The sequence below is a fragment of the Primulina huaijiensis genome, chromosome 18 (assembly GCF_012295235.1).
Source record: "Primulina huaijiensis isolate GDHJ02 chromosome 18, ASM1229523v2, whole genome shotgun sequence".
Lineage (NCBI taxonomy): Eukaryota > Viridiplantae > Streptophyta > Magnoliopsida > Lamiales > Gesneriaceae > Primulina > Primulina huaijiensis.
Genome location: NC_133323.1, coordinates 728,015 through 740,105, shown reverse-complemented (window position 1 = coordinate 740,105; position 12,091 = coordinate 728,015). Strand labels below are relative to the sequence as shown.

Sequence of the window (12,091 nt, the reverse complement as noted above, 5' to 3'; positions counted from 1 at the left end):
AAGTGCAAGAATTACAACTTATCTTGCACGAGATTCATGCGGAAGGAATGAGTCTAAGCGAGTCCTTCCAAGTTGCTGCGTTGATCGAGAAACTCCCTCCGTTGTGGAAGGATTTCAAGAATTACTTGAAGCACAAAAGAAAGGAGATGGGATTGGAGGATCTCATTGTGAGATTGAGGATAGAAGAGGACAACAAGAGCACCGAGGCCAAGGCAAGTAAGATGGCAGCAAGGGTGAACATTGTTGAATCGAGTTTCCAAGGGAAGAAGAGGAAGTTTGAGAAGCAACCACAACAAGGCCAACAACCATCAAACAAGAAGAAGTTCAAAGGCACTTGTTATAACTGCGGAAAACCAAATCACATGGCTAAGGATTGTAGGAAGCCAAAGAAGGGAAATCATCAAGCCAACGTTGTTCAAGAAAGGTCGGTACCATTTGATTTTTCTCAACTTGATTTGTCTGCAGTTATTTTGGAAGCAAATTTGGTTGAAAACTCCAATGAGTGGTGGGTTGATACCGGAGCAACTCGACTCATTTGCTCCAACAAGGGGATGTTCTCCACATACACCCCGTCGCCCGGGAGAAAAATCTACGTCAGGAACTCCGCTACGTCTGAGGTGGTGGGCACCGGATATGTGGTATTGAAGATGACATCGGGTTTGGAAGTAACCCTTGTTGATGCACTTCATGTACCAGACATAAGAAAGAACCTCGTGTCGGGGTCTCTGTTGGTCAAACATGGGTTTAGACTAGAATTTGAGTCTAACAAAGTTGTATTGACAAAGAGTGGTCATTTTATTGGAAAAGGATATCTCGAGGAGAACCTTTTCAAGTTGAATGTAATGGCTATACGCCAAAATGTTGTTGAAAGTAATAAAAGAAAAAGTTCTATTTACTTGCTTGAGTGTTCTCATTTATGGCATGTTCGTTTAGGACACGTAAATTTTAATACCTTGCAACGTTTAATGAAACTTGAATTATTGCCTAAACACAACGTCGATCCAACACAAAAATGCGAAATATGTGTTGAAGCAAAAATTACCAAAGCGCCTTACCACTCGATTGAAAGATGTACAACTCCTCTAGAACTAATACACACCGATCTTGGTGATTTAAAGTTTGTACAAACTAGAGGAGGGAAAAGATACTACGTGACATTCATTGATGATAATACAAGGTACTGTTACGTATATCTTTTGAGGTCGAAAGATGAAGCTCTTGAAGCATTCAAATGTTATAAGACCGAAGTTGAGAATCAACTAGGCAAACAAATAAAGAGGGTTCGAAGCGATAGAGGGGGTGAATACGAAGCACCGTTTGATGAATTCTGCACATCTGTGGGTATAATTCATGAAACTACTGCACCTTATTCACCACAATCGAATGGCATTGCCGAAAGAAAGAATCGAACTCTAAAAGATATGATGAATGCTATGTTAATAAGTTCAGGACTACCCCAAAACTTGTGGGGGGAAGCAATACTATCGGCTAATTACATCCTGAACAAGATACCCCACAAGAAAAATGACAAGTCACCTTACGAATTGTGGAAAGGTCACAAACCTTCCTACAAGTACCTTAAAGTGTGGGGGTGTCTAGCTACGGTTGAAATACCAAAGCCTAAACAAGAGCGAATTGGACCAAAGACGGTCGACTGCATATTCATCGGGTATGCGCATAATAGTAGTGCCTATAGGTTTATAGTGCACAAATCTGAAAATGCAGAAATGAATACGGGCATGACAATTGAGTCAAGAAATGCAGTATTTTTTGAAAATATATTTCCTTGTAAAGAAAGGAAAGAAAATGGTTCTAGCAAGCGAAAACTTGAGATGGAGCATGCAGGTCAAGTACCTACACATGAACCAACTCTAAATGAATATGCTACACGATTGGAAAGTTCTTCAAAGGAGCAAGAACCAAGAAGAAGCAAAAGGGCTAGAATCTCAAAGTCCTTTGGTCCAGACTTCCATACTTTTATGTTGGAGAATGAACCAAAAGACATACAAGATGCTATGGCTAGCCCTGAAGCTCCCTATTGGAAAGAAGCCATCAACTCTGAAATGGATTCCATATTGCAAAACCATACTTGGGAACTAGTGGATCTTCCACCAGGTACCAATCCATTGGGATGCAAATGGATATTGAAAAAGAAAATGAGAGTTGATGGAAGTATTGAAAAATACAAAGCCAGACTTGTGGCCAAAGGCTATAGACAAAGAGAAGGTCATGATTTCTTTGACACGTATTCACCAGTTTCAAGAACAACATCCATTTGTGTGCTCATTGCTATTGCAACTTTGCATAACCTTGAGATACATCAAATGGATGTCAAAACAACATTCTTAAATGGTGAACTTGAAGAAGAAATATATATGGAGCAACCTGAAGGCTTCATAGTTAAAGGACAAGAAAGAAAAGTTTGTCGTTTAATTAAGTCACTATACGGACTTAAACAAGCGCCCAAGCAGTGGCACGAAAAATTTGACAAGGTAGTATTGTCAAATGGATTTAAGATTGATGAGTGTGACAAATGTGTTTACATTAAAGGCACTCGAGAATCTTATGTGATGGTATGTCTATATGTGAATGACATGCTAATAATGGGGAATAACCAAGAGTTGATTAAGGATACAAAGAAAATGTTGACAAAACATTTTGATATGAAAGATATGGGTATTGCTGATGTAATTCTAGGGATTAAAATCTTTAGAACTCCAGAAGCAATAGTCCTATCTCAGTCTCATTATGTAGAAAAAGTGTTGAAGAAGTTTAACGCTTATGACTCTACCCCAGTAAAAACACCTTTGGAGGTGAATGTCCATTTGGCAAAGAATCGTGGAGAACCAGTTTCCCAATTGGAATACTCCAGAATTATTGGAAGCCTTATGTACATCACTAATTGTACTAGACCGGACATCGCTTGTGCGGTTAACAAGTTAAGTCGGTTTACAAGTAATCCTAGTGATGCACACTGGAAGGCATTGACAAGGGTGCTTAGATATTTAAAGCACACCTCAGAATATGGACTAAATTACACAACGTATCCCGCAGTACTTGAAGGATACTGTGATGCAAATTGGATTTCTGACACCAATGACTCCAAATCCACTAGCGGCTATGTATTTAGCATTGGTGGGGGAGCAGTCTCTTGGAGGTCAACGAAACAAACTTGCATTGCTAGATCTACTATGGAATCGGAGTTCATAGCGTTAGATAAAGCTGCAGAAGAAGCTGAGTGGCTTCGCAACTTTCTAGAGGACATTCCGTGTTGGACAAGTCCAGTGCCAGCAATCATGATACATTGCGACAGTCAGTCGGCAATTGCAAGGGCACAAAACAGTATGTACAATGGCAAGTCTCGACATATTCGTCGAAGACATAATACTGTGCGACAGTTGATCTCTAATGGAGTTATATCTGTTGATTATATTAAATCAAAGGATAACTTAGCGGATCCGCTTACAAAAGCATTAAATAGAGATCAAATGTACTGTCTGTCAAGAGGAATGGGTTTAAAACCTACCAAATAAAGTTTTCATAGTGGCAACCCAACCTTGTTGATTGGAGATCCCAAGATCTTGGTTCAATGGGACAACTAAATTATGAGAACTTGAGGAATCACTCCTCATTCCTATGACGATGAGTGAAGTTGCCTACAAAGGTAGTGAGGTTAAGTATTGTACTTTTAATGATTCCGTAGCTTGCAAAAGCGGGGTAAGTAGGATACCCTTTTACAAGGAGATCACCTATGTACGTGTGAGGACGGGCCGCCTCGATGAAACACGTATGAAGCCAAGATGTGTTCCATGGCCAAAACGGACACAACCGATAAAACAAATGGAAATGGAAGAAAGGTTATCATGTGGGTACAGTTGTCTGGGTTTACATGAACCGCCAAGAAGTTCAAGACATCACGTTCACTTCGTGGCCTAGTAAATCCGATTGTATTCCACTAAGGAAGGTTCAAAGCCAAAAGCCACCTCTCCTGATGTGATAATTTTTCGTATATACTCTCTCTTATGCATCACGAGCATTCATGCATTAATTTCGTTCATGTGGGGGATTGTTGGAAAATTTTGATGCTTAATGAATGAAAATTAAGCAAATAAATCAATGTGTTTGATTGGAAAAATTCGAAAAGAAAAACGATGCTTAATGAACGAATATTAAGTTCGGTGGTTCTGAATTAAACTCGAAACGAGTTCATCAAATGTTGAAAGAAACTCAAACGAGTAGTCGGAACATGTAAGGGACGAAAATCGAAAAAAAAAAAAATTTGGTCGTGAAGAGTGGCAGGCGCGCACTGGCAAGCGCGCACATGCGCGCGGACATGCGCGCGCCTGCCGAGAGCTCTCGACAGGCGCTGCCGAGAGCGCTCGGCAGCGCGCAGGAGGGCGCGCGCGGGCACTTGCAGGGGCGCGCCCCTTCGGCTGTTTTTCGTGTCCCTTCGATTTTTCTGATATTTTTTCATTTCCTTGGCATTGTTTGATGATTGTGATCAGTTACCATGGCCAAGGGACATCTCCATGAATGAAAGATCATGTCTCTTCATTTGGAAAACATTAAATATTTGATATTTTGAAAATCAAACATGCATACATCATTTTGCATATCTTCTTCTTCCTTTCTTCAAAAAGAGAGAGTTCTTTCATTTCCTTGTGAAAGAACTTGAATATTTGAGTGCTCATTATTCAAGAGTTGTAGTTGTATCTTGGGAGAAGATTGCCACAAAACTCAAGCACATTGTGAGGGCAAAATCTTTTTAATGAGAAAGTGTTCAACACTTGCCTCTACAAAGCCATTTCTTTGTTTTCTTCTTGTTCTCCTTTCATATTTTGTATACCCCATCAAACACTTTTTGGACCCGTAGTATTTATTATTAGAGAATAAAATCTTCTTTGGTTATTTATATATCGATATAAATAATATATAACTTTCTACGGATATGTATTCATGAAGTCATGCTATACGTGCCCATCCCATGTATTATGTATATAACACTTAAAGCTCCGTTTGACATGTGTGATGAGATAATTAAATGATTAGTAATTAGAGTGATTAAACAATAAGATATATGAATTAATAGTATGGTGTGATAGATTTTAAAATGATGAATTAATGTTGTAAATTTTATTGTAATGACCAAAATGGCCCAAATGCTAATTAAATATATATTTTTAAAATAATTGGATAGAATTAAATATTTGTAATTATGATGTACATTTATTAAAATTAATTTAAATCATTAAACAAAATAAATTAGAATTTAATAAATGTTTATTTTTATAAAAAAAATTAATTAACAAGATTACAGATTTATAAAAATTTAATGTAAGATAGATTTGCATTACAATTTATTTTCTTTAAAATGATTGAAAATAATAAAAATATATGAAATTAATTTATAAAAATATAATAAAAATTTAACTATTATATTAATTATTTTATTTTCACTAATTTTAATTTTCATATTATATTGAAGAAGACAATTCAAAGATATTATGGTCAATATACAATCTTATCATGATCACTGTTAAAAAATTATACATTATCACATCTTTTGAAGAGGGATATTTAATCACACAAATAACTTGAATAGTGATGGATTTCAATCATAATCAAAAGCCTACATACTAAATAAAAAATGAACCAAACGCGAGATAAAAGATGATTATTTAATAATCATTCCCTTATCATGGCTACCGAACATAACCTCAGGGTTTTTAAATATATATTTTTTGATATCTTAAGAGTGATTTCTGCAATTCATAGAGAGAATTGTAACAAATAACTCACGTCAAAAGTATAGTTTTAAAAATAGCGTTTGTGATATAACAATCTTAAAATACTCTTCTTATTTCTTTTTCCCAGTATAAAACAATTATATAACTTGGTGAAAAAAATTCAATTTTCAAAATAATTGAAATTAAAAAGTTCTTTAATTTTGCATTATATCTTTTTTCCTAATAAATAATTGGTATTGTCAATAAATTTATATGAATAAAAATAATAATAAATAGTATTAACAATAACGATAATTATTTAAACTAATAATATTTAACGTTATTATTCAATGACAATCACCGTTATTATTTTTATTTATTTATACTGTTTATGATGATCCTCATTTTTATTTATTTATTTGTAATTATTTAATTTTCTTCTTATTATTATTTTTAAAAAATTTCTGAAAAAAGCAAAGAATGATTCCGAAAACTTTACTTGACGCAATAGATTCTCATTTACAAAATGGGAATGGTATTTACTTTTTTCCTAAAAAACCCCACAATTATATACTGAGGCATAATAAAAATTTCTAATTTTGATAAATTTTTAATTTTACTTCTATAAATTAATTATAGAATAAAAAATTTAAATATAAAAACAAATGCAAGTAATGCACAAGTTAAAACAAAAAAATTTATCTATTAAATGCGTTGTAGTTCCATAATTTATTTTAAAGTTATCATTTAAACGTTATTAATGGTGTTGTGTGTAAAAATAGCCCAAAGAATATATTTGAAACTCAACATATATAAGGGCTATTTTTAAAAACTAACTCGATGTGAGACTAAATTTCATTATAGTAATTTCTAGGAGACCTTCTTAAATAATACCTCATTAATAAACAATAGTATAAATGCATCACATGCAGTAAGTATTCGACTAGTTGTCAAGAGTTCGATTCTGTCTATGAAAAATTCAAACTTTCATAATACATGAAAAAGAGGTATCAATTCAAATATCATGTGCTATTCGATTTTCGAATACAGAAGTTGAGATATATTCGCCACTACAATATACATAATGTATAGCACATTCTTCTTCAGGAATAAATCAAAGCAAAAATATTCGAGTGATTTATTTGTCATTTCAGATCGTTTCTAATTGATAAGAAGGAACCCATTAAAGAAAAATGTCCTCATCCAAATATTTTATATTTTGGTGTTCTCAGATCCCTTTCTCTCACGTATAAATGCATCACATGCAGTATATAGTTGAATCAATCCAGCAAAAATCAATCATCCGCTCAAATTTTAATGGCGATAGCAGGAGACAGGCCTCGCGTCGCACCTAGCGCGGGGAAACAGCAGATCACGATGGAGGAATTCAAGATTTGGCTGATGAAGTTTGATACGGATAGAGATGGACGGATCAGCCAAGAGGAACTCAGAAAGGCGATTCGGAGCCGCGGAGGGTGGTTCAGCACGAGGAAGAGTGGACGCGGAATCAGTGAGGCTGATTTTGATCAGAGTGGTTACATTGATGCAGATGAGATCGATAATCTCTTGGATTTTGCTGAGAAGTCTATGGGATTTAAGTTCTATTAGTGAAAATTACCTGGTTTGGAATCATCAAATCGTTGGCCTTTTCTTCCGGTTATGTGCAGTGCTCATGCATGTAAAATTATATGTAATAAAACTAAAATATTATATACGTTGCTCCCAAGTGCTAGATATGGATATATAAATATGAAAATAAAGAATAAAATTTGATACCGAAATTTACGTAAAAATTTCTTAAAAATTATTATGGTAAAAATCACACTCAAGATGATATTAATTTCACTATAATATTTTATGTTGTACAATAATTAAGTTTCCAAAGATAATACACGCTCTCTTGATACAAGATAACAAAACAACTCACAAATATTATAGAACAACATACAAGATAAAATTAAATCAAGTGTTTTTATAGTACATTTATAATTATTAATAATATTTCTAACTGATATAAAATTAAACTTTCTTTTTTATTTTTTTCCAAATATGTTAATTGGCACAAAAATAAGGAACAATATATTTGAATTTATTAGAAAAGCACTCAACAAAAGAAAGCATAGCAACAAAATGAATAATGTCAAAACCTTCTACCTTGTAAGCTTTTCAGAATTAATTAAAACAAACAGAAAAAGACTAGCGTATGTAACCTATGTATGGAAGCTACGTGATTGATTGATTATACGCACCTAATATAATATTACTACCAGGGGGAATTAGCCTCTTCTTGAAACTTCAGCTCATACTTCTCCGCTTTCACCTTCAAAATCTCGATCTCATTATCATATTTTGTAGATAATTCTTTCATCTCCACGAGCTTCGCTTCTAGATTTCGAATCTCTTCTTCAGCCTGACCACGCTTGATCTTGGCATCCAAATACCTTCTCGTATCAACCGCATCTTCTGACTCAAAAGACATACTCACGAGACGATGCAATCGAGACCGTAAAAATCCAACCTTTAAGCCAAGAAGTTCGAAAGACCTCAATGATTTTTCCCAGACGTCAAATTCATTTCTCGGGGTCGTGAGGTTACACCCTCTTATAGCATCAGCGGTACTGACCGCCTCAAAAATCATGCCAGAAGCTAACTTACAGGAAAGCCCTGGGAGGAGTCGATCATGAAGAAAAGTGTTTTTGCTGCAGCATAGGTCGTAGTATTTTCGACGGATGTGTTTGGGGAGCTCAAGATCGATGCATACTCCATGGAGCACAATGTGAAATTCCTCGAAGCTTTTAACATCCTTAATATGGTAAGCGGATCCAGAGAACTTGGAACATTCTAAAACCTCGGAAGCAACCTCTTCGCTGTCATTTGCAGAAAGCTCCTCTGGTTGTCCAATTCGAGCCACTGGACTTTCCTTTTGCTTCTTTTTCTGCACAACTGTTAAGGGAAGAGATTTCGGACGTCGTTTTTTCTTGCTTTGGGCATCGATAGTTCCCTCTGTTCAGTAGTTTCATGTCATACCAGTTTTTGAAGAACCAAAAACACCGAGTAAATATAAAGCAAATCAACTCCCAAATCTAAATTCAAAAGACACAAATTGTTGATTATTAAACTGACCCACCCGCGTCACTTTGCTTTGTTTGAGAATCCAAAATTAGTAGGCTAAGTGCACCATCTACTTCGTTTAAATCATTTGCCCTTATTATGTACACCTACAGATTGAGGACATAATATTAGATGAATCCACATAGCTATATGGTACATATAAAAACCTTATTTAATAAACCAAATTAATAATAATACAGGCCATTGTGATGATATTTGACAACTAATGATCTGAAACAGCGTGATTCACAGCTTTTCCCTAATACTCTATTTACAAAATAAAAAATTGAACAATACCACAATATTTCAGGAACCATGCACATTCAAATATAATCTTGGGTAAGCTTCAAGTGAGTGCAAGCAGAGGGTCATACATAACATTTACACGAACCACATATAAATTCATGATAACTGTTTTCTTGACCTATATGTTTTTGAAGGTTTACAATCGATGAAGCATATTGTGTTTCTATACTCAAAACACATATATACCCATGACAAAATGAAGTGATTTTTTAAAAAAATATGAACCAACTAAATGGTGCATGAAGTCTGTGAAGATATCTTTCATAAGGAATAAGCCAACAGAACAAGTTGCATAGCATCACCTTAAATCGGCATGGTCCAATCAGTTGGAATATCAAAACATCTCCTTCAACTAATTTGTTTCCAGCAACAAATTTCCTCCATCCTGCACTAAGTCCTGTCTTATGTGCAATATATTTTATTTCAAATTTATCACCAGTCTCGTTTTCGATAACAGCTGTGGTGTCTTTGCTTGGTAAATGTAGCTTGCAGAAGGGAACTGGAAGCCCCTACAGAAAAAAGAGGGAATTATACGATAGTTTAAAATGTAACAACTCGCTCAGGTTAATATATTTTGTATGACAAGAAAACTCGATTCCAAAAAGATCGATACCATCCAAAAACAACTGGCTACATGAGATCTAACTAAGACTTTCAAAAAACTGGGCTGCTCATTGCCCAAGCTTGACTGAACCTCCTCGGCTCGAATCATGGTGGGTGACTTGAATTGGGCACGAATACTTGACCCACCAATGGAGGCATCTCTTTCACTGCAATGAAAGAAAAGATTGTGCTCATAAGACTAAATAGGAATGTGTGTGTGGGCGTGCCAAGTTTCTGAACTGACCTCACCAACATTCCTCCACAGTCAGGTGTTCCCTGTCAAAAAACAATTGATCCATTAATCAGTTACAGAAATCATAACGAGTGATTTTTAAGTAAATCAATCTTGTTTTCAATAACAAAACGCATCACTTCCGTTAATATATTACACACAGTATGCTAACTGACTAAAACTAAGAGGTGTTATACCGAGAAAATAGATACGAGGCAAGCCTCTTAGAGGAATTTCATCAAATAGGAAAAATGAAACATAGAATACTTCCAGGAAACACAGTCAAACAATCCAACATAACAACAGCAGCTGAGTTTTTTGAAAAGAGTGAGGAACAGGAAAAAAGATGTCAATTTGAAAACACTTGTTCCCCCAGTGTCTAATGACAGTGAGAACTCTCATGCAGAAGCATACCCAATCCTTGGTGATCACCCATCACAATTCTAACACCAATAAGCCATCGAGTAACAGTGCCAATATAATTTTACATAACTACTTAAAACCCGCTGAAAACTTGAAGATACATCAGTGGATCGATTGATCAATTTCCAACCAAGTCCAGTGAGAAACATTTCTGGCAGTCATTTTGAATGGAGGCGATAGACTTCTTATTCTTGTGGGTGTATTCGAAAAAACTTGTCGGAACTACAACGTATATCTTTATGACGCGAGAATTAGAATTGCAACAATGCCATAAAGACCCAGCCACTGTCTCCTGAAGCTGTTTCCAGTTCCTTGAATTTCTTGGCAAACAAGATCATGATTTGGAAATTCAACGAATGCTAAGAGAAACTAGGACCTCAATTAGGGGACAACCTGAAATCAGTTACTAAAAAAAAAAAAAAGAGCACCGAAAATGAAGCAACATTGACAAAAATATCTCAATCAGGTATATTCATAGAGAAAATGTAATCTCCGGTATAAAATAAAGTCAATCTCCTCACGAAATCATCTCACCAGAAGTAAAAACTCTTTTAAGTTCCAAAAATCAGTGCCCATTCGATCATGAAACTCTTTTCTCAATTAAAATACAATGAGACAGAAGAATCTCACATCTTCGGATTTGGGAACAAATGTCTTCTTCTTCCTCATGTTCCTCGAAATATTGGGCCAAGCTTCGCCCATCATCTCTTTACGCTTTCTCTTCCTCTTACCCTGGAAACAACAAACCAGATCCGATATCAATTCACTAAATCCATCCACACGACCATCAAATTAACAAAGTCAAACCCGAAAAAACCCACTAAAAACAGCGATAAGTGAACATCAGCAATAGGAGAAACCTCCCGACTCGGTGAATTCGGCTTCGTCGACTCATCCTCAGGTGAAGGACGCGTCAGGATTTCCTCCATCTGATCCATATCCAACGATTCCTTCTTCATCACTTGCTCTTCAACTTCTCGATTTTCTTGATTTTGATGAACTATTTTCAGTTTCATTTCGTAAGAAATGTAGCCAGGGTGTAAACGAAAAGACAGATTTCGATTCTTCTCGGTTTCTACAGTGCCAAGAATTTACTTCTCACACTGTATAATAAGAATAAGAAAATTAGAAATTGCGGAAGAAAAACCGAAGAAAATTTCGGAAATTAGATTCAGAACCTGCGAATCCGGGCTATTCATTTGTGCCCCAGCTCCCAGCATACGCGGAAAATGTTCCCCCGAAAAAAATTTTACATTTTTGTTACACATTAATTTATTTGAAAATCATGGTTATTACAAGTTTTGATCAAATTATTCAGTTGTTTTAATAATTAATTAATGATTTCTATATCATATACAAAGCTATTTATTTTAATGGTTATTTCCAAATATATAGTATCATCGAATCTGAAGATGAATAATAATACAATTATCATAATCATCATCAAAATATTAATTTTACAATTTATTTTTTTTTATGATGGATGTTTTTAGATATCTGAAATTGATTACTGAGGTGAGTCGGTCCATAATCTACTATTAACCGGGGTGGGATAATCTATTATTTTGACGCGTTGGAAAATCATTATTCAACACACTTATTTTAGGTGGTTAGACGAGTTGACTCGACGAACTTAATCAATTTTATGTGTAATTTTGTGGATTAGAGCGGGCCGATCTCTCATTTTTAT

At 35.2% G+C, this 12,091-nt stretch overlaps 1 protein-coding gene across 3 annotated transcripts; it reads right to left on the bottom strand.

Moving 5' to 3' along the window:
• Nucleotides 1–7,794: 7,794 nt before the first annotated feature.
• LOC140964751 (B3 domain-containing protein Os01g0234100-like) lies at nt 7,795–11,644 on the bottom strand. 3 transcript variants are annotated; one of them, XM_073424677.1, is made up of 8 exons: nt 11,580–11,644; nt 11,223–11,495; nt 11,032–11,133; nt 9,991–10,022; nt 9,757–9,913; nt 9,446–9,652; nt 8,854–8,944; nt 7,795–8,729 (listed from the first exon to the last, which is right to left on the bottom strand). In XM_073424677.1, the coding sequence occupies exons 2-8, from the start codon at nt 11,415–11,417 to the stop codon at nt 7,990–7,992; spliced, it is 1,524 nt and encodes a 507-aa protein (XP_073280778.1). In that variant the 5' UTR covers nt 11,418–11,495; nt 11,580–11,644; the 3' UTR covers nt 7,795–7,989. The 3 variants fall into 3 exon arrangements, with proteins under 3 accessions (XP_073280778.1, XP_073280777.1, XP_073280779.1); XM_073424676.1 differs by lacking the exon at nt 11,580–11,644 and having other exon boundaries at nt 11,223–11,570; XM_073424678.1 differs by lacking the exon at nt 11,580–11,644 and having other exon boundaries at nt 11,262–11,570.
• Nucleotides 11,645–12,091: the final 447 nt, after the last annotated feature.